Source organism: Sorex fumeus, unplaced genomic scaffold (genome assembly GCF_029834395.1).
Source record: "Sorex fumeus unplaced genomic scaffold, SorFum_2.1 ptg000069l, whole genome shotgun sequence".
Taxonomy (NCBI): Eukaryota; Metazoa; Chordata; class Mammalia; order Eulipotyphla; family Soricidae; genus Sorex; species Sorex fumeus.
The window spans coordinates 1,484,547-1,508,194 of NW_026606126.1; the positions used below are offsets into that span (position 1 = coordinate 1,484,547).

At 44.8% G+C, this 23,648-nt stretch overlaps 1 protein-coding gene across 1 annotated transcript in view; it reads right to left on the reverse strand.

Annotated features, from left to right (window-relative positions):
* Positions 1 to 7,110, reverse strand: part of CCDC81 (coiled-coil domain containing 81) — a 32,980-nt gene extending 25,870 nt beyond the window's left edge. The window contains exons 1-3 of the mRNA XM_056128835.1: positions 7,021 to 7,110; positions 3,979 to 4,040; positions 94 to 250 (exon numbers count right to left, since the gene is read on the reverse strand). Of these exons, the coding sequence (XP_055984810.1) occupies positions 94 to 250; positions 3,979 to 4,040; positions 7,021 to 7,096 (295 nt within the window). The 5' untranslated portion in view covers positions 7,097 to 7,110. The remainder of the gene's footprint in view (positions 1 to 93; positions 251 to 3,978; positions 4,041 to 7,020) is intronic.
* Positions 7,111 to 23,648: the final 16,538 nt, after the last annotated feature.

Consider the following 23,648-nt stretch of genomic DNA (forward strand, 5'->3'; position numbering starts at 1 on the left):
ATCAGAAATGAACAACTCATCAAGGTCTGCTCTTTCACTTTCATTTCTAGGTCAGTTGTATTTTGGAAAGGTTTAAGCATTAAATATATTTACCAGGAACATAGACTTTGTTCTGATTGAGCCCATGTTTTTGTATTAGTTTCTCCGATAGAAAAAACATGGGCCTCTTCGCTATGATAAATTTGTTGTTTCCTATTTCCAGTCGTTGTCTTACAAAAGTAAATATTCCAAGATCTGGAATTTGAACTCCCTAAAAACATAAAGAAGACAATGACAAAATTATTGATAGTATCAAAAAAAATAATTAATACTATTTTCCCAAAACATAAAGAGAATCAAGCTTAGGGCTTAAGAATTCTGTGGTCTCAAAACAAAAACAAACAACAACAACAAAACAAACAGTACACTGTTAAAAGCCCACATCAAGGGCTGGGGGAGAGGGCAATAGAGGTAGAGAAGGGCCCATCTCAGTATCTGTATTACAAGCGATAATGCCCAAAGAGACAGAGACAGAGACAGAAATACAGGAAGGAAAATGCCTGTCATAGAGACAAACTGGGGGGTGGGGGGTCAGGAGGGAAATTGCGGACTTTGGTGATAGGAAATGTATACTGGTGAAGGGATGGGTGTTGGAACGTTGTATGACTGAAACCCAATCATGAACAGCTTTGTAACTGTATCTCATGGTGATTAAACTTAAAAAAAAAAAAAGAAGAAGAATTCTGTAGCCTGTAAAACCCCTTGTAGCTATAACATCTCGTGACTAACGTTTTCAAATAATTTCAATCCATGATGTTTTCCTGATAACACCTTGCTAATCTATCATTCAAAGACTGTGAAGATAAAGAAAAAAAAGAAAAAGAAAAGTTGTAGGGATTCTATCACTGCATCTAGGGCTACTCTTACCTTTATTGTGTGCTACTTAGAATTTTATGTAGTAGAGAGATAACACAGCAGGTATTTACTTTGCACACAGCCAACTCGGGTTAAATCATTGATTCACTGAGCACTGCCAGAACTGGCCCCTGAGCAGAACTAGGAATGAGCCCTCAGCGCAGCTGGGTGTTGCCCAAAAACAAAATGAAAATTTAATCATTTGCTATTAGATGAAAGGGAAAACATTTTTTGGGGGGGTTGTGGCCACACCTGCAGTGCTCAGGGCTTACTTCTGGCTCAGAGTTCAGGGATTACTCCTGCTCAGGGGACCATATGGGGTTCCTAGGATCAAACCCGGGTCAGCACTGTGCAGAGCACCGTACTATTGCTCCAACCCCTAGATAGAAAGAGTTGAAAGGAATAAGATCATTTCTGCTTTCTCGTTTCTCCTTTTAGGTGTTATGTCTTTCACATAAAATCAGAAGTCCCACAAGATACAAGCTTACCTTGCTTATATGAGTATACAGAGTAACTGCACAAGGAAATGCAGTGTATTGGGGGAGAAGGGTGTTGCCTAGATCACCCCGACCCAGAATATAGGAAGGAGAACAGCGAAGAAAAGAAATTGAGTGGAGAAACAAGAGGCGGGCGGGAAATAACGGGGGGACAAAGTCTCAGGAGTACATCATACATGGGTGGCATAGAGGAGTGGTAAATTCAACAACAATGAAAGTGGAGATCCAAACCACAACCAAACTCTAAAATGTGCCTGTCAAAGAGGTAGGCTGGGAGTGGGGGCATGGGGAGACTAAGAGGTAACCTGAAGACACCAATGGAGGAAAATTGACACTGTGGGTGGCACTGCTGGTAGAACATAGTATGCCTAAAACTCAACTATAAATAACTTTGTAAATCACAGTGTCTTGATAAAAATAAATAAAACAGAAGTCCCAGCATCCAAGACTTATATACATCTTGGATGATAAGTGAAAACAAATGCTTTCCCCTATCTCCTTGGAACTACCTTATACTTAGGTACAAAATCACACATTGTGCCAGAGAGAGTTGAATAAGCCGTGCATATCTTACATGCAGGAAGTCCAGCATAGCTCCCTGAGGACACAGGGTGTATGACCCAGCACCCAACCCACACACACATCACAGGTCTACAATGACCAAGAAAAAAGAATGCAAGAAAGTGAAAGTAGTACTCCAGAAAACTGGTTCTTGCCCTTCCATACTTTCCACTGTCTCCCTTCCTCACTAACCAAGTCCCTGTCTAGTTCTACGGAATCCAAACTCAAGTCTTAATGAGAAGAAATAGACCAACACTGGGTGAAGTTTCTCATTTTTTGGCAAGTTGAGCCCAGTCTCTGAATTCTTGTTGTTTGTTTTTTGAGAGGTTTTCTTAGGGGTCACACCCGGCTAGGCTCAGGGGTTCCTCCTGGCTCTGCAATCAAGAATTACTCCTGTTGGTGCTTGGGGACCATATGGGATGCTGGGAATCGAACCCAGGTCAACCGTGTGCAAGGCAAACGCCCTACCCGCTGTACTATCACTCTGGCCCAGTCCCTACATTCTTTTTCTTCTTTTTTTTTATGTAGGAGTACTGCTATTTATTCAGCCACTGATTAGGCTGACTGAATTGGGCATGAACTCCACCTTACTTTTTTTTTCATTTTTTATAATTTTATTTATTGTATCACCATGAGAGCAGTTACAAAGCTTTCGGGTTTAAGTCTCAGTCATACAATGAAACACCCATACCTTCACCAGTGCCCATTTTCCACCAGCAAAAACTACAGTATACCCCATTCCACACCCTCCACCTACCTGTGGGGCAGATGATTTCCACATTACTCTCTCTCTCTCTCTCTACTTTGATTACATTCAATATTTTGACACCAGACCCACTATTATTATTTGGGATTTTACCCCAACACTCAGGTCTGCTGAAAAGGCAACAGTGGACAATTTGTTTCTATTGCTGGTTATGAATAAATAATATATGAATAGTGGTTGCAGTAGTGGCTGTGTGATTTTGAAATTCTAAAATTTTAACAATTAAATCTGGAGGAATTTCTGCCAAAATCTGCTGGGTTCCGAGATTTGTTCCTGAGTCTCTGGGATCATGGCTGTTAAGCAGCTTGATCAAGACCCAGAGAGGCTGTTTGTGGGCAGAGACTCAGGGCCTCATTGGCATGGGAAGGAAAGGACCACCTCCACCCCCATCCCATGAGGCCCCGCGTGTCTCATCACTGAGGGCTCAAACCTGACTGTTCAATGGCCTTTGGTGGATGGCGGCCATCCAAGCTGCCAAGGGGGAGCAGGCGGAGGGACAGCACCTTTTCCCCCCTGGGGTGGCCCAGCAACAGTAACCTACTGCGGGGTCTGGATACATTTCTGCCAAAAACTGCTTGGGTTTCAAGATTTGTATCTGAGTCTCTGGGATCATGGCCATGAAGCAGTTCGATCAGGAACCAGAGAGGCCATGCCTCCAATTATATAGCTAAACCAGAGGCGGTTTGTGGGTGTGTCTCCCACATACCTAACTTTTGGCCGTTTCCCTTCTTGGTAAACTTTGCCCCAAGTTGTTGGGGTCTGGCCAAAGGCACAGCAGCAATTTTGGAGTATCTGGAAGTCTGAAGGGGCCTGCTGATGCACACTCCTCACAGGTAGAGATTGACCTGCTGGTGGCACCATGCCCTCCCAGTGCCTACATTCTTATATTTCTATCCATACCCACATGCAGGCAAGAAAAGGCATCCTGTCTTTCTATAGCTTTTATAGTGAGGAACTATTAGATTACAGATAAAAAGAATTCACCAAGTACTTCTGCACATACCCACTGATCAGTAACATGCATGTATTGCCAGTAAAAAAGACCTTGGAAATTCATCATCTAATGATTTTGGAAATTCATCACTTACTGATTAAATTATGTTTGTTAAATCTGTTAGCTACAGGTCCCAAGAACATGAGCATCACAAAATCACAAGGCTGCAAGTTAAACTGGGTAACAAGTTTGCCAAGCTACTCCCACAGACTTCAGCAAAATAAGAAAAGACCCTTAAGACTCCTATATTAAACTGGAAATCCTACCTTCGAGAGTGAATACTGCTGTTGGATAAAATCTGATACAACTTCCCAGATGGTAGAAACATCTAAAATTCAAGGGATGCAAAATAAAATTGGTTTATGTAAGCACTTATGTCATTGGACCTAATGCTAATAAGTATGTTAGCATAAAATGAACAAATAACACTGTCACTGTCCTCCCGTTGTTCATCGATTTGCTCAAGCGGGTCCAGTAACGTCTCCATTGTGAGACTTCTTGTTACTGTGTTTGGCATATTGAATACTCTCGGTAGCTCGCCAGGCTCTCCGAGAGGGGTGGAGGAATCGAACCTGGCTCAGTCGGGCTGGCTGCACGCAAGGCAAATGCCCTACCGCTGTGCTATCACTCCAGCACAAATAACAGAACTCCTAATTTTAAAATATGATTACTTCCAAAAATTAATTTTCCTGATAAACTAAATCTTATGTCTAAATTCCAAAATAATTATACACACTTTAAAATAATAACATACTTTTGGAGGCTAGAACTCTGAACTCTGGTATAGCAGACAGGAGGCTTGCCTTGCACCCAGGCCCACCCTCAACATCACATATGATTCCTTGAGCCCTGCCAGGACTGATTCGGGAGGGCAGGGCCAGTAGTATGCCCTGAGACCTACCAGGCATGGCCGAAAAACCAAATAAGTAAGTTAAATTAAAAATTGTTCATACCTCATAAATTATAAAATAGCATGCTTAAGATATATATTAACATAAAAATAAACTTTCTAATTTATAAAACTTATCTTCTAAAATTGTGAGACTTGTCTCATAATGGAGATGTTACTGGTGCCTGCTCAAGCAAATCGATGAACAACGTAAGGACAGTGCTACAGTGCTACAGTGCTATCTTTTAAAATTAAAATAGTTAAGAAAGACAATGCAATATTAAACTCATTTAAACAAATATATAGGAGCATATATAATACAGTCGAAGTGTGTGTGTGTGTGTGTGTGTGTGTGTGTGTGTGTTTCCCAGAGATAAAAGCACAGTACAGTGGGAAGAAGTGTGGTGTTTGAAGACCTTGAAGTTTGAAGCTGACCTCACTGCCTCTACGGTCACTGTCATGGTCCTCCCGATGTTCATCGATTTGCTGGAGCGGGCCCAGTAACGTCTCCATTGTGACACTTGTTACTGTGTTTGGCATATCGAATATGCGGCGAGATACTCTCAGTAGCTTGCCGGGCTCTCCAAGAGGGGTGGAGCAATCGAACTCGGGTCGGCCATATTGGCTGTGTGCAAGGCAAACGCCCTACCGCTGTGCTATCGCTCCAGCCCCACTGCCTCTACAAACTTCAGCAACTTCACCAAGACTCGTGCAAACTCACAGTGGAGCACAGACATGCTATCATTATGTAATATTAAATGCAGGTAAAATGTTGGAAAGCATCAGGACTTAACACGTACAGTTTCTTTAGCTAAGATTAGGAGCCTAGCTTCATCTTTACAATGGGTCATTTGTGAAAGCAAGTAACTGGTAATTTGACATCAGCTTCTGTCCTACAACTAATAAAGCTCATGACAAGGAGACCAGCAGTGAATGAAAGGGGTGTGTGAATATTCACTGTGTCTAACATCTCCTCTGTTAGGTCTGTCTGATCTTGAGACCACTCCTTTCTCTGTTAGGCCCCTCTGATTTGCAACACAACTCCCCTGAGTTTTCAACCCTATTTTCTAGCCATAACTTTTCATTGTCCTTTACAAGCACATCTTCCTCAAGCTTAAATATTAGTTATTCTGGGGCTGAAGCAATAGCACAGGGGGGAGGGCATTTGCCTTGCATGCAGCTGACCCAGGTTCAATTCCCAGCATCCCATATGGTCCCCTGAACACTGCCAGGAGTAATTCCTGAGTGCACAGCCAGAAGTAACCCCTGAGCATTGCCGGGTGTGACCCAAAAAGCAAAAAAAAAATAATAAAATTAAAAATTAAAAAAGATATATTAGTTATTCAGGACTGGAGCGACAATTGGGAGGGCATTTCTCTTGCACACCGCCAACCCGTGTTCTATCCCCAGCGTCCCATAAGGTTTCCTGAGCACCACTAGGAGTGTTTCCTGAACGCAGAGCCAAAAGTAGCCCCTGTGCATTGCCGGATGTGACCCAAAAAGCCAAAAATATAAATATTAGTTACTCAAAATCATTGTTTTCTGTGGCCCCCCAGTCCTGCCAGGCAGACCCATCAAACAGAAGTTCTCCTGGGCTCAGGCAGTGAGTGGTGACTGCCTCAGCAAGAGTGCCTGGGCGGTGGGGGCCAGAGCCACAGCACAGCGGGGAGGGTTCAATCCTTAGCATCCCCTACAGTCCCCCAGCACTGCCAGGAGTAATTTCCGAGTGCAGAGCCAGGGGTAATCCATGAGCATCACCAGGTGTGACCCAAAAATTTTTTAAAAATTAAAAAAAAAAGAGTTCTGGGCACCAGTTGGTCATGGACCAGATGAAATGGTTTCTGTACCAAGGTGTCAGCCCCTCCTCTTTCACAGACATCTTTCTTAATACTGTGCCAGATGTTAAGGGGAAAAATAAAGTCGCAATGCAGGGCAGGAGAGAGCACAGCAGGGAAGGCCTGCACCTGGCCCACTGGACCCAGACCTCCAGCACTGAGGCCTGAGCCAGAGTTAGCATCAGCTGTGAGTGCATTCAGGTATGGCTAAAAAACCCAAGTCAAAGCACTAATATCTTCATGAAGGGGACTGAAAATGGACCCTTTGGTAGTTGTTCTCATCAAACATTTATGGAGCACTTTATGCTCCACTCCAATTGAGCACAGTACATACATTCTTACACTCAAACAACACCCAGGTGAGGCCCTGGTTCCATCCATGGCTCTGCATGGTCCCCTGAATACAGAGCCAGGAGCCTTAGCTTAGTTGGCAAGGCCCCCAAAAGACACAGCTCAGCTGGTCCTGCCTCCCTAATCTGTCCCCGCCCCCCCACCCCAGCAGTAGACTAGCAGCTGGCTGTCCGGGCTCACCCATCCCGCAGAGCACAGGGAAGGGTCCCCGCTGAGACCCTCCAGGTCCTTACCTTCCTGAGTCAGCGTGGGTAGGACAGGCAGAACACTCTTGTTCATGTTATTCGGGAAAGGGAAAAGAACGTCCATGATACTCAGCCTAGGAGTGAAGCCTTCCTCCCTTCTTTCAATACACACACGTATACTGAACAACAAAAGGGGCTTCCCACTGCAGACTCCAGCAGCAGAAGACAAAAATAAATAAATAAAAGTAAAAAAAAGAACAAAAAAAATTCAAAAAAGAAAAACTATAAAATTAAATTAAAAAACAAATTATAACAAAATAATTTGTTATGAAAAACAAAAAAACTGATGTGCAAAAGTTATTTGCACAAACGTGGTCTTCCACTTTTAACTCTGACAACCTGGAATTCTAGATGTTCATTTACAGTAATAGGGAAAATAAAAAAGAAGAAAAAATAATTAAAGGACCCAAAATGAAAAAAAAAACAATAAAATTAAGGTGAAGAAACAAAAACAAATTGAATTAAAAAAAAGAAAACAAAATGCACAAAAGTGATAATACGAAATAGTTTTTCCACACTCAGACTCTAACAACACAAAATGTCAATCCAGAGCTCTAGGTGTTCCTTAAAATCAGAAGTGAAACAAATGAATAAAAAAAATAAAATGCTAAAAAATTGAAAAGGTGGAAAAAGCGAACAGAAAAACCCCCAATAAAATAAAAGTGAAAACACTGAAATAAAAAGTAAACGAAACAATAACAAATACGATGTATAAAAGTGACTGATCCAACAACCTGGAGCTCTACTAGATGTTCCTTAAAATTGAAAAAGTGAAACAAAAATAAAATCAAAATGGAAAAATAAAATAGAAGGAAAGAAAAAAATCAAAAAAAAAAGAAAACGATAAAAGTGGGGTAAATGGAAAAACAACAACAAATGAACAAAGAAATAAAATATACAAAAATTGAAATACAAAAACAAATTATATTATATTTTAATTTTTTTGAAGACAAAGCTAAAATCAACGTACAAATGTGTTGTTATGTACAAAAGTGGTCTTACTACTTTCAAACCCCACAACGCAAAGCTCTAGATGTTCCTTACAAATAAAAGTGAAAAAAGAAATAAGAGGGGGGAAAAAAGTAAAAAAAACTGTAAAAAAAACTATAAAAACTATAAAATGAAAGTTTAAAAGATGAAATAATTGAAAAAGCTAATAAGTAAAAATGAAAATAAACGTGAAAAGTTAAAATAAAGAAAAAACAGTGAAAAGGTGGAAATAACGGGAAATAAAAAAGAGAAAAAAAGAAAAAGAAAAAAATGGTCAAAGAAACAGAAAAACTATGATATAGAAAAAAAATAAAACTAAGAGAAAAAAAACAAAAAATATAATAGAAAAGAAAAAGAAAAACAAAGGGAAAAAAGCAAAGAAGGAAATATAAAATAAAGGCAAAGAAAAAAAGGAAAACGAACCAAGGAAGACGCTCTCTAGGCGTCCTGTGCTCTGGTCCGCCCGAACCGGCCCGGCGACTCGGAGCCGCGCTCAGCCCCGGCGCGTTGCTAGGTGACTCTGACGCCACAGAGCCTGCGCTGACATCACAGCGTCGGGGGTGACCCTCCCTCTCCCCCAGGGCGGGCGGGGCCGCCGGACCGTGGAATCCCGCAGCGGGGACAAGGCTAGCCGTGTTGAAGGCGATGACGTCGTTCCCTTCGCGCTCTCTGCGCCTCCTCATTGCCCACCCCGCACAGCAGTGTAGGCCGGTTCTGCATCACTTGGGACGCGGAAACACTTTTGGCCCTGTGACGGCGTTTGAAATCCCCATATGCGCTCTAAGTTGGCGTTTCCACTAGAATTTGTTGATCAGGTTTGGTTTTTCCTGGGCACTCTCCCTTGGAAATAGAAAAGTAGGAAAGAGAACTTGGTTCTGTTATTCGAGTGTAGGTCTGTCTCCACAGCGTAACTCAGCCCTTTCCTTACACTGCATAAATCTCATTCTGCCCACACAATTATTTGTCATACCTCTGCTGACAGTGAATCATCACAAAAGATGGAGAATCCAACTTCAGGGCTGGAGCTATCGTCCAGAGGGTAGGGAGTCGCCCTGTATACCCACGGACACCCCAACAACTGACTCCTGAGTGCAGAGCCAGGAGTAACCTTAAGCATCTTTGGGTGTGGCCCCCAAACAAAACAAATAAATACAGCTCTAGTGGGGTCTGTTGACTCCCACAGGACCTACCACAGCCTATGGGCCCTAAGAGCCAGGAGTAAGTCCTGAGCATAGCAAGGCGTGACCCAAATACAAAGTAGCACTGTAGCACTGTCATCCCGTTGTTCATCGATTTGCTCGAACGGGCGCAGTAGCATCTCCATCTTGAGATTTGTTGTTACCGTGTTTGGCATATCCAATACGTCACGGGGAGCTTGCCAGGCTTTGCCGTGCGGGCGAGATACTCTCAGTAGCTTGCCGGGCTCTCCAAGAGGGGCAGAGGAATCGAACTCAGGTTGGCCATGTTGGCTGCGTGCAAGGCAAACGCCCTACCCACTTGTGCTATCTCTCCAGCCCACCAAGAAAGTAAATGGCCAAAAGTTAGGTATGTGGGAGACACACCCACAACCCACCTCTGGCTCAGCTATATATAATTGGAGGCATGGCCTCTCTGGTTCCTTAACAGCCATGATCCCAGAGACTCAGAAACAAATGTCGAAACCCAACGGCTTTTGGCAGAAATGTGTCCAGTCCCTGCAGTGGGTTGCAGGCGCTGGGCCACCCCAGGTGGGAATAGGTTTCGTGCCTTGGCCTGTTCCCCCTGGCGGCCTGGTGGCCACCATCCTCCAGAGATCACTGGACAATAAGGTTTGGGCCCGCAGTGATGAGACACGCAGGGCCTCACGGGATAGGGGTGGAGCCGCCCCTTTCCTCCCCATTCCAACAGGACCCTGGGTCACCGTCCATGAACGGCCTCTCTGGCTCTTGATCAAGCTGCTTAATGACCATGATCCCAGAGACTCAGAAAAAAATCTTGAAACCCAGAGGCTTTTGGCAGAAATGCATCCAGACCCCACAGTAGATTACTGTCACCGGGCCACCCCAGGAGGGAAAGGGTGCTATCCCTCCACCTGCTCCTCCTTGGCAGCTTGGTGGCTGCCATCTGCCAGAGGCCATTGGACAGTCAGGTTTGGGCCCACAGTGATGTGACACGTGGGGCCTCACGGGATGGGGGTGGAGCCAGCCCTTTCCTCCCCATCCAAATGAGACCCCGGGTTGCCGTCCACGAATGGCCCTTCTGGCTCCTGATCAAGCTGCTTAACAGCCATGATCCCAGAGACTCAGAAACAAATCTCGGAACCCAGTGGCTTTTGGCAGAGATGCGTCCGGACCCCGCAGTAGGTTACTGTCGTCGGGCCATTCCAGGGTGGAAAGGGTGCTGTCCCTCCGCGTGGCCACCATTCTCCAGAGGCCATTAGATAGTCAGGTTTGGGCCCTCAGTGATGAGACATGTGGGGTCTCACAGGATGGGGGTGGAGCTGGTCCTTTCCTCCCCGTCCCAACGAGACTCTGAGTCGCCACCTACTAACGGCCTTTCTGACTCCTGATCAAGCTGCTTAACGGCCATGATCCCAGAGACTCAGGAACAAGTCTCGGAACCCAGCATGTTTTGGCAGAAATCCCTCCAGATTTAAGTGTTAAAAATTTCGGAATTTCAAAATTGCGCAGCCACTACTGCAGCCACGCAACATCATATGTTATTCACAACCAGCAATGGAAAACAAATTGTCTACTGTTGCCTTTTCAGCAGATCTGAGTGTTGGGGTAAAATCCCAAATAATAATGGTGGGTTTGGTGTCAAAATATTGAATGTAATCAAAGTAGAGAGAGAGTAATGTGGAAATCATCTGCCCCACAGGTAGGGGGAGGGTGTGGAATAGGGGTATACTGGGGTTTTGAGGAGTGGAGAATGGGCACTGGTGAAGGTATGGGTGTTTCATTGTATGACCGAGACTTAGACCCGAAAGCTTTGTAACTGCTCTCACGGTGATTCAATAAATAAAATTATAAAAAATGGGGAAAAAAAAGTAAGGTGGAGTTCATGCCCAATTCAATCAGCTAATCAGTGGCTGAATAAATAGCAGTGCTCCTACATAAAAAAATGTTTAATGAGACAAAAGACATGTATTTATATACTGATAATGAGAAAGTTTCAAAATACACTAAGTGAAAACCTGTTGCAAAACAGAACCTAGGTAAGCTGCATGCAGGTAAGCCCCCTACCGCTGTACTCTCTCCTATGCCACATTTCTTTATCCACTCTCTGTCTTGAGTATTTGTGATGCAGGCAGGTAGATAGGGGTTTTTGTTGTAGCTGCTATTTGTTTTTGTTTGGGGGCCACACCAACTCAAGGGTTACTCAAGGGTTACTCCTGACTCTGCACTCAGCAATCTCTCCTGATGAGGGTTCCGGGGACCATATGGGAACCTGGGTCTACCTAAGGTACTGTCGCTCTGCTCCCCATCCCCCATGCAGGTAGACAGGAAAGGACTCCCTCCTCCATGCCACTGAATTCCTGGAAAGTAATAAACCAAGGAGCCCTAATGCTGCCAGAACTGACCTTGTGGACACAGGAACTAAGGCCTGATAAGACCTTCACCTGGTGCCAGCACAGCCCCAGACAAGGCTGGACTCCCTTCCTAAAGAAGCTCCCACTGGAACCAAGACCAGGAAAGGAATATCAAAGAGCATCAACTGCTCCCACCCCCTGGGTAGCCCTGGCAATAGACTCTGACCTAGGAGAAAGCCCCAAGTGTGGTAAGACCCTACAAAAGCCAACTCAACAAAGGATGCACATAGGCTGCCAAGCAGCGTCTTACTGCCAAGCACAGGTGGTTCACGCATCTTACTCTTGAGGGGCGGACTTTCATACTTTGGTACTGGGGCTCCCTCCCCACTCTGGAGAAGCTTGCATTTTCCCTTGAGTGCATTATTCTCTCTCCCTCTCCCTTTCTCCCTCCCTCCCTCCCTTCTTCCCTCTCCCCTCACCTTCTCTCTCCTCAAAACTTGTAAACAGTACCTCTTATACTTCACTTCCAGTCTCCTGAAATTCTTTTCTTAGAGGAAAGGCCTGGGTAAGGTCTAGGACTGACTTTCCTTCCTGCAAGAAGCAAGGCTCACTGCAGATTCTCAGCAGTTCAAGATTCTCCCAGCTGCTCCCAGAGGGTAGAGGTGGATAGAGAGAAAACGGCAGATTCTCTTCTCAAGGCTGCTGCCCTCTCCTCTCAAGTCACCAGAGATCCCACCAGCATCATCTGGGTTGTTTCTGTAAATAGAACTGCTGCAATCATAGGATGCATATATATATATATATATATATAATTTTATTAAGTTTTTCACAATATTTGATTACATTTACTATTCAAACACCAACCCCACCACCATTGCACCTTCCCACCACCATATTTTGGATGTTTCCATCCCTCTTCCCAATCCCTCACCCAAAGCAGAACCGAAATAATGTATATTGTATTGTTTGTTATGAAAACCACTGAAAATGCTACAAAAAACTTTCCTTAAGGGAAAGAGTGTGAAGATTGGTGTATTTTACCCAGGAAGCCTTTCTAAAAGAGATCACTAACATGTCATTAAAGGGTGAGCCTTGTGTGTGTGTGTGTGTGTGTGTGTGTGTGTGTCCAATCCAAGTCGTCGAAAATCAGATAGGCTGGACATGTAATGCGATTTAGAGATGACCACTGAACTAGAGCTATTACTGACTGTATTCCACGGGACATCAAAAGAACATCTGGCTGCCCACCTACGAGATGGTCAGACTTCTTCATCAAGACCCTGAATGAACGGTTTGAGGCTCTTAGTGTTCCTGGAGTGAGCAGATGCCATTGGGTTACACGAGCACAGGACAAGGACAAATGGAGATGTTACTAGCGCCTGCTTGAGGAAATCAATGAGCAACGGGATGACAATGATACAAGTGATATAAGTGATGTATACACACACACACACACACACACACATATCTTTAAAAAAAATTCCCTCTAAGATTAGTTGCCTCCTACATTGAACTCCATCAGGTGTGGTGCACTACTCTTGGAGTTTTGGTAGAGTGTGTGGTATGAAGTATCCTGCAGCCAGTCCATGAATAGGTTCACTCCTGGGTCAGGCTCGAACTGAGTGTGTGGAGAGCGGTCGTGAGCATGGCAGCTGTTGAGTTCTGGAGATTTTCGGCTGCCGGGGCTGGGTTCCTTGGGGCAGGGAGGGGGTCTCACCCGCCCCCTTCCGGGGCACCCTGAGTGAAACAAACATATGTTTTTTCACCTAGTGTTTCGAGCTCTTTGGATAGACACTTCAGAATAGAATTTCCAGTAGATCTATTTTTAATATACTGAGAAATCTCCATACTGTTTTCCACAGAGGCTAAATCGATTTACATAGTCTCCAACTGTGTATAAGGTTTCCTTTTTCTCCACACCCCTGCCAACACACTGTTTCCTGCTCCTTTTATATAAGAAAAGTGAGAGTCACATAGCCCTGGAGACTCTGGAACAATCCAGAAGGTGCCATAGTATCCTCAGTGGGTAGCAGACACCCCAGAGCTGAACCGTGACCACCAGGTCACGTTTTGGAGCAGCCATCCCCAAACTGGCACTGGAAAATTTTAACACACTGCCCCCATAGCTCTGAAAATCTGATCGGAACAGTTCTTATTCGGAACAGATGACTCCATTCTTCTGTCGGGTCACTGTCAGAGTAGGCTGAACTACAGTACCATATTACTGCCCAGAAACCAGCAACTGTGAGCACTGGGTGCTATAGCAGCTACAGGGAAAGCATGCCCTAAATTCTGTCTGTCATCCAGATGCACACAATTTAAACACGCAGGAGAGTGACATTATCAGTTTATTATGTTTGATTATAGTTAATATATTTTTATATACCTCAACACTTGCAGAGGGTGACTCCAGGATCTTTCACAGCTACCATTGTTTTAGCCTCCAAGGAGAAAAAAGAAGCCCTTTAAATTTCTAACAGCCTCACAGGGCCTTCCCCCACCCTTAAGACCAAATTAGAGAGGCCATGAGTGACCGTATGTCACTGCTGGGCACGCCACAAGGGACGTGATTTAAGGGAGATGATGGAAGTATGGAGAGATGTCCTCGTTGAGAACTTTCTGCTCCTTCAAAGTGAACGGTCTGAATTTCTCTCTTTAAACTATTTGTGTAAACCCTTTTGCTTGAAGAAATAAGACCAACTTTCAAAGTTTAGCTCAGTTGCTTGATTTTTCTTTTTTGGTTTTTGGACACCTGCCAGTGCTCAGGGCTTGCTTCTGGCTCTACACTCAAGGGTCTCTCCTGGCAAACTTGGTGGTGGTAGTGTGTGTGTGGGGGGGGGGGGGGGCGGGGGTGTGCATAGAGGATACCAGGGAACTGCACCTGGGTGGGCTGTGTGGCATGTGCCTTACCTTTGTACTATCTCTCAGGTCCCAATTGTGTGCTTTTTGTCTCCAGAGATGAGCTCACTAGCTGGGATATTGTTTCTCTGCCAGTATGAAAGAATTTAGCACAATCTTTAATTGGAAAGTAGGGGAAAAAAAAAAGTCAGAAATGGTGTTCAAGCTTTGGTCAATTAGCTTTATAGAAATTGTCATTTCTTTTTTTTTTTTTTTTTTGAGGGAGGGTGTTTGAGCCACAGCTGGCTAGGTTCAGGGGTTACTTCTGGCTCTGAACTCTGGGGTCAGTCCTGGCAGTACTGGGAGACCACATCGAATGCCAGGGTCAAAGCCGGGAAGGGCTGTGCAAGACTTCACTTGCTGGTCCACAGCCCATCCCCCTCAGTTCCTGAGCTCTCAGCCTTTGTCCCTGCATTCCTGGTGCCTCTTCTTCCCGGGATCCACCCATGCTCTGTGGTCTGGAATTCAGCATCACACAAACTTCCCAGAGTCTTTTTTGTCAAGGGCACTGGGTTGGTTTGGGTCCCAGACAATGTTTTTCCAGCATCCGTTACCAGGCACTTCCCATGACCCCTGGCAACAATTACAGTGAGCTAGAGGGCTGCCCTAAAATTGCTCCTTCTAGTTGTTAATAAAAAGGAAGATCTGAAGGTTCCTACTACCATAAATTAGGATTGTGCATCACTGACACCCACTGGCTGGCTGTCTGGAAGCTTGCACACCTCCCTCCGTGGACATTGGCCAGTGCAGCATACCCAACGCTTCCTTTAATAGTTTGTGCTCTCCAGGGAACCCTTCTCAGGGGTCCACGAGAACGATGGTGCTGGCTCCCTGACGCTTTACTGGTCCTTAGAAAAGAGCTAACTGAGCACATGATTCTCATCTAATTAGAATCAATTTTTTTCTTTAGGAATACAGAGGAGGCAGCAGAGGGACAGGGAAAGCATTCCAGGGGTTTCCATAGAGGGCGTGGAGAAGTATGGCTATATTGATAGGCAAGGGAGCTCAGAAATATGGCCCTAAGATAAGGAATTCTTGGAATGCTACCAGGGCAGGCCTGGACGATTCCAGGCGAGGTTGCCAGAAACTAGGCCCGACTCCACTTGTGAGAAAAGCTTTCCTGAAAGGAAAAGACTGCTAAGAGGTCACTAGAGGACAGGTCAGCCCTGGGCCTGATAGTGCTCTGTACAGATCTTAAACTGCAGGAGGGAGGGAAAGCACACCTGACTGGGGCTTCAGGGGGTGAAAATGCTCTGCTCCTCTTTCTCAGAAAGCCTACTCCCACATCTCTGCTGCCACAAGGAATGGCTGGGCCTGCAACTGTCTTGTGGTCCCACTTCACAGCTGACTTAGGCTCTGCTGAATGACCTGAAAGCCAATAATAACTGAGGTGACCAAATAATGTTGATGACTAGACACCTGGAGATAATCTCAGCGTCTCAGTCTTGTTTCGTCCATCCTTTCAGTCAACAAAGAAATACTACCTTTTCCCAAAAGGGCAAAGTTTTGCCTTTCTCTGGAATGGTCTTTGGGATACCCATTCCCATAATCTGGGAGTTGTCCTTCTTCCTTTCCTTCCCCTTAAATAAAATCTTTTCTAAATGCAGTCACTTGATCTACAGTCCCTTGCTTTCAATCTTGACTGCTGGAGGACAAGGACCTGAGTGTCTGCCCTCCACAACACACCACGCAGGCAGTCAGGACCAGATGCACCAGTGCTGGGGAGAGTTCAACAGATACAGAACCTGCCTGCACCTCACAGGGGCCTGAGGAGATGGTGCCACAGATAGAGCACTAGCCTTGCATGTAACTAATCCCAGTTCCATTCCTCACATGACACCTGTGTCCTGCCAGATGTGGACCAAAGTTCAAAAAAACAAAACAAAACCTCAATTATTTTAAAGAAGGAAATAATTAAACAAGCAACATTAGGTAAAATAAAGATGAGAATGTTCAAAGCGCTGTGTATTGTGATTTAAAAGAAAAATACTTTGGGCAGTATATTTACTAAAGAGTTAAAAGAGAGTTTTAAAAAAGACATTCACGTTAAAAGAACCAATTCTCAGGAAGGGGCTGTCCAAACAATAACCCTCTGGCCACTGTTCTTTGCTCCTTTAATCCTAGAAAGTGCAGGTATTTCAGCTTTGAAGAGAAGTAAGGGGGTGCAAAATTGCTGTTTCTCTTATTTGAGTAGAATTTTAATAAAAATAGAAAGGGGCAATATAAAACCCCAAAACAAAATGGATGAAATACATTCCTGCAACAAAACAATCCTCAGGACTAGAGTCAGACATCACACCTGTTGGAAATGAGGGTCTAGAATAGCACTGAGGGATATTTTCAGGTCTGTGATGACGTGTTTCAAAGTGGGTGCTATCTCCGGGGGCGCTGCAGAGAGGGGGGCAGTGGTAGCTTCAGGCCCAGCAGGGGGATGGGGGCTCCACTCTCAATCAGTCACTAAGAGAAGGTTTATTTTGAGCAGTGGGATGAGTGCGAATCCCCAGCACTGTGTGGTTCCTCGAGCAACCCTGCAGAGGTTTGGAGGCTGCTGAAAAGGAAAGCAGGCCGTAGGCCAGATAAATTCCTTGTATCCCTGAAAAAGAGGAATTCACTCAATAGTGACATTATTTTATTATGGGAAAGAAAGGAGAGACGCACGCTCTGGAGGTGCTCGAGGGGCGGGTCCTGGTGCCAAGGGCAACCTCCCCAGTTGGTGCATGGTTGTTGCTCCTTCTCCTTTGTTGCAGGTGACTAAGGAGAAGCGGGAAGAGAGAGTTTATCTGTAATTCTGCTCTCTACCCACCCGGGCACCCAGGAAATGGCAGGGGAAATCTAGGACTGATAGACATTGTCCATGAGCCCCTCAAGCTGCACCTGATTTCTTGAGGTGCCATGGACTCAGGCAAGGAGTCTTAACTTTCACCCAGTCCTTTCGAGTCTGTCACCATTCCCTCACAGAACAGCATTTCAGATGCATAGTGAAGTAAAACAGCTTTATTTAGGTTTTGTTTAGAGATTAAAGGAGAGAGTGGGGGAGGGAGCAAGCTGACAGTTTGTATTTGATAGTATATATCTTAGCTGGAAACGGGGTAGTCCCCAAGGAGGGGCTGGGGGTTACACTGCTTGCTCGGCTGAGTTGGTTTCATGGGCTTTCTCCCAAGCTGCCCTGTCTGGAATTCTCTACCTCGCTGAGCATGTTGCCATGCCCAGCACTGCCGGTGCTCACCTGCATGGCTGTTCCCGACCTCCATCCGCCGAGTCTCTCTGAGGGTGTCCACCCTTCTCTGGGCCGTGCTGGTGCCAGTTCGGGCCTGGCTAGGTCTCACTTCTCATGTCCCCAAAGGATCTGGCAGTCATGCATGGCGCTGCTTTAGGGCTAGGGACAGCAACTTCTTCAAATCCCATTTTGGATTATGTCCCAAAGGCTCACTGCGGGGGTGGGGGGGGGGGGGGACGGGACTCCCCGCCCACCTCGTGCTTGCTTCGCTTTGTTCCCAATTTGGAAATTCTCCTAATTCTTCCTATGCCGTGTTGCATCTTAGGTTGGCAAGTCATGGTACCAGCTGTACCCTCTGGTCCTCAGGAAATGTCTGTAAGAATCCGGGTTCTGGTATTCTTGAGTTGGATCCCACACCCAGGATGCTCGGTTCTTGGCAGTTTCCCTGCCTATGCCAGCAACCAGCAGGCCCCAGACCCCCGTGGTTGCTTAATACCCACCTGACCTCCACTGCTCATGCCTGGCTCCCTACTCTGTCCATTTCAGCAGAGCTGGAAATTATAAGGAAAATTAAAGACAAAAAAAAGACTCTAATAGCTTCTTAGTAGATGTGACATAACTATGGAAAAAATTAATGAGTTTGTTTGTAGATCTGTTAAAAATAATTAGACCAAACAGAATGAAAAGTGTGCAACAAATTAATACAAACACGCCTTGGGACACAAACAGTGATCAGAACCAGAGAGAGGATAGGAAGAACAAGAAAGAATAATATCAGAAGAAAAAAACTTCAAAATTGGTGACATATATAATTACGTATCTAAGAAGCTGAGAAAACACCAAGCAGGATTACAGAACAACAACAAAAATCAACAAACATAACTGTCTAATTGGTGGTGGTGGGGGGGAAGATGGGGGAAACATTAAAGAAAGCCAGAGAGGAAACAAGTTATGAATATTATAGAAGAGTTAAAGAGTTAAAGTACAAAAAAAAAGATTGCTAAGCAACACAAACAATCGAGGGGAAATTAGAGATGGTGGCTACAGGATTTCTCCGTGACACTAAGCAACTTTTGAGTAATAACAAAGGTCTGATTGCACTCACTCAGAATTCAGTTTCCTGATCAAGGTGAAGAAAAGGGATGAGACAAGGGGTCTGAAATATTGAATATACTAAATAGTTGGGAAGTAAAAAATGCAATCAGAAGTGATAGAAATAAAGAGCATGCTCTGAGAAATTAAAAACTTAGAGGAAATCCTTAGTAGCAGAGTGAAAGCAGTTGAGGAATGAATCAGTTACCTCACTTATATTATGCAAAAAATGAACAGTTTATAAGATGAACACTAGGGGATAAGGGGAGGGAGGCCAGAGAGATAATAATATGCTTGCTTTGCTCATGGTCCATCGGGGTTCAATTACAGCACTGCAATGTGGCTCACTGAGCACTACCAGGAGTGATTACTAGCAATGCCAGGAGTAAGCTCTGAGTACCACTTGGAGTGGAAAAAAAAAGAAAGAAAGATAAGCATACCAAATCCAGATGATGTTCCAGTTCTTTGAAAACTCCTATAGGTGGGGCTGGAGCGACAGCACAGCGGGTAGGGCGTTTGCCTTGCACGCAGTTGACCTGGGTTCGATTCCCAGCATCCCATATGGTCCCCCGAGCACTGCCAGGAGTAATTCCTGAGTGCAGAGCCAGAAGTAACCCCTGTGCATCTCTGGGTGTGACCCAAAAAGCAAAAAAATTAAAAATTAAAAAATAAATAAAAACTCCTATAGGTGGGACTGGAGCGACAGCACAGCGGGTAGGGCGTTTGCTTTGCACGGCTGACCCGGGTTCAATTCCCAGCATCCCATATGGTCCCCTGAGCACCGCCAGGGGTAATTTCTGAATGCAGAACCAGAAGTAACCCCTGTGCATTGCTGGGTGTGACCCAAAAAGCAAAAAAACAAAACAAAACAAAACAAAACAAAACAAAACCTCCTATAGGTAACATAACCATTGGCAGTTGTAGCCCCAGAATAGGAAACTGTCTGGAACTGCATCTGTACTGCCCTCTCTCTCTCTCTCTCTATTGTTGCTCTGCCCCTCCCCTGCTCAGGCCCCTTGCTGGAGCTTCCTGTTCCTTGCCCGTCCCTGCTTAGTTTTTTAGTTTTCTTCTCTTCAGTACCCCTGGCATCCTGTGATCTGAATGCCTACCCAGTCCTGCATTTCTATCCTATTTCTGTCTCTAGCTATCTCAAACAAGCAAGGCCACACCTCATGTAAGCAAGAGTTAAAGAGACCAGTTAAGGCCTCTAGATTACCTGACACCTCACTTCCACAATAGCAGGGTAAGCAAGCGGTGCCCCAATCCCTAGAGTTTAACCTTCCTTAGAAAGATGTGAGGGGAAAGAGGGGAATGTGATGTGCTCAAAGAGAACGCAGGCAGCAGAAAAATGTGGACAAGTGAGCGAGGTACGTTCAGGGGAGAATAGGGGCCTTTGATTCTTTAAGAGACGAGAGAGACTAGAGTTCATTTTTTTTTGCACGTGGCTGTCCAGTTTTCCCAGCATCACTTGTTGAAGAGGCTTTCCTTGTTCCACTTCACATTTCTTGCTCCTTTATCAAAGACTAAGTGGTCATATATTTGGGAGTCTGTGACAGAATATTCAACTCTGTTCCATTGGTCTGCAGGTCTGTTTCTAGCCCAATACGACACTGCTTTAATTACTACTGCTTTGTAGTACAGTTTGAAGTTGGGGAGGGAGATGCCACCCATCTTCTGTTTTACCAAGGATTGATTTAGCTAGTTGTGGGGGTTTATTGTTCCGTATGAATTTCAGGAGTGTTTTGCACAAAAGTCAAATCAAAGTGGATTAAAGACCTCAATATCAGGCATGAATCCATAAGGTACATAGAGGAAAATGTAGGCAGAACCCTCAGTGACATTGAAGCTAAAAGGATCTTTAAGGATGAAACATCGCTGACTGAGCAAGTGGAAACACACATAAACAAATGGGACTACATTAAACTAAAAAGCTTCACACTTCAAAAGAAGCAATGACCAAAATACAGCAAAGAGCCCACAGACTGGGAAAGAATATTTACCCAATACCCATCTGATAAGGGATTAATATTCAGGATATATAAGACAGTAGTAGAATTGTATAAGAAAAAACCTCCAACCCCATCAAAAAGTGGGGAGAAGAAATGAACAGAAGTTTCCTCAAAAAAGAAATACAAATGGCCAAAAGGCACATGAAAAAATGCTCCACATCGCTAGTCATCAGGGAGATGCTAATCTAAACAATGAGATATTATCTCACACCACAGAGACTGGCATACATTCAAAAGAACAAAAGCAGCCAGTATTGGCATGGATGTGGGGAGAAAGGGACGCTCTTTCACTGTTGGTGGCAATGCCGACTGGTACAACCTTTTTGGAAAACAATATGGACAGTCCTTCAAAAGCTAGAAATTGAGCTTCCATATGACCCCACAATACCACTTCTGGGAATATATCCAGAGAATGCAAGAGAGCACAGCAGAAATGACATCTGCACCTATATGTTCACTGCAGCACTGTTCACAATAGCCAAACTTTGGAAACAACCCAAGTGCCTGAGAACAGACTGATTAAAGAAACTTTGGTACATCTACACAATGGAATACTATGCAGCTGTTAGGGGAGATGAAGTCATGAAATTTGCTTATAAGTGGATAGACATGGAGCGTGTCATGCTAAGTGAAATGAGTCAGAAAGAGGGACAGATGTAGAAGGGCTGCACTCATTTGTAGAGTATAACATAACATAACACGAGACCGACACCCAACGACAGTAGATATAAGGGTCAAGAAGAATGCTCCATAGCTGGAAGCTTGCCTCATGAGTGGGTGGGGGAGAGGACTGCTGGAATAGAGAAGGGATTACTAAGAAAATGATGGTTGGAGGAATCAGTCGGGATGGGAGATGTGTCCTGAAAGTAGATAAAGGACTAAACATGATAACCTCTCAGTATCTGCATTGCAAACCATAATGCCCAAAAGTAGAGAGAGAGTATGGGGAATATTGTCTGCCATGGAGGCAGTGGGAGGGTGGGAAAGAGGGGGCTACACTGAGGAGATTGGTGGTGGGGAATGTGCACTGGTGGAGGGATGGATGTTTGATAATTGTGTGATTGTAACCAAACATGAAAGCTTTTAACTATCTCTCAGTGAATCAATAAAATTAAAAACAAACAAACAAAACAAGACATGTCCATTAATAACTTAGTGTGTACTTTCTGCGTGCATGGGAAAAATCCAACAAGCTGAAAAGTTTGCCTCTTGCTCTGAGGGTTTTGTGGTGCTATCTCAATATGTCACACATATTTGTGACATTATTTCTCTACATTTTTTAGTCACTTAAGAAATGCAAACCTTACAAAGAAGAACATGGCTGGAGGGCACCACAGCTCCTGGAGAATGCTCCAGGTCCCAAACAGAGCCGATCTCACTGGGAGGTCCCAGATGGGGTAGGTGCTGCATCCCACCTTCTCCAGATGGAACCCTGGTGACCATGAGTCTCTACAGGCATAGCTCGGGCATGTGGGCACCAGGACATTTTTTCCAAACCGTGTGGCCACTTATGCAGCCGCGCGACATCTCCTTATATATACAAAATCATCAATGGAAAGTAAATCATCCAACGTTTCTCCCTGAAAATCAGGCTTAACTCTTTTGCAAACCACAACACTCCAAAGGAGAGAGAGAACAGAGGGGAATGCCCTGCCACAGAGGCAGGGTGGGATGGGGGGTATGGGGGGTGGGAGGGATACTGGGATCCGTGGTGGTGGGAAACGGGCACTGGTGGAGGGATGGGTAAAGGTAAAGAAAGGTAAAGGTAAAGGCCCTCCCGTTGATCGTCGATTTGCTCGAGTGGGCCCAGTAACGTCTCCATTGGAGACTTTGTTGTTACTGTGTCTGGCATATCGAATACTCTCGGTAGCTTGCCGGGCTCTCCGAGAGGGGCAGAGGAACCGAACTCGGGTCGGCCATGTTGGCCGCTTGTAAGGCGAACGCCCTACCGCTGTGCTAGGAGGGATGGCTATTCAAAATAAAATAAATAAATTTTTAAAAAAAGTAATGCAAACCTTGGGGCTGGAGAGATTTTAATGCATGCAGCTGACCCTGGTTCCATCCACGCCACCCCTTATGCTCAACCCCCCCCCCCCCCCTCCACCGTCCCAAACCTGCCAGGAGTAATTTCCTGAGTTCAGAGTCAGGAATAAATCCTGAGTACAGTGGGATGTGGCCCCAAACCCAAAATCAACAGCAAAAAAAACAAGAAATGCAAAGCTTTCCACCAGTTTTTCCAGATCATCACTACTCTCCAAGTCTGTCCAATTCTACTGGGAATGATTTAATAGCTGTTCCTTTAAAGTGCAAAGAAAACCAATTTATTTATAAGATGACTCTGGATAGGAGAGATAGTACAGCAGGTGGGATGCTTGCCTAGCCTGCAGCCAACCTTGGTCCAGTCCCCCATACCCCCAGAAGTGATCCCTGAGCTCAGAGCCAGGAGTAAGTCCTGAACACCTCCAGCCATGCCCTTCTCCCCCTAAATCCCAGCAAAAATTATTCCAGCTGTTCCAATGGCTCTATTATTACTATAGGTGACGTTTGGTTGTACTCCTGGCTTATTCCTGACTCTGTGCTCAGGAATCTTTCTTGGTGGGGCCCAGAGTACCATATGAGGTGGCAGGAATGAAACCCAGGTCGGCCACATGCAAGGCAAGTGCCCTCCCTGCTGTATTATCTGTTCAGCCGCTACTCTGTCCTCATATTATTTACCTCAATCTTTACTCTTATAAAAACTGAAATTTAGATCAACAAAATGCTTTTGCTACAATCAATACAACACTGTCAGCAGAACCACACTCACAAAAAAAAAAAGTACTGGAGCTTTAGTAGTATTAGTAATATACTAGTCATTTGCTCAAAAGAACTTTCTGACTTCTCTGCAGAAATGCCTTAA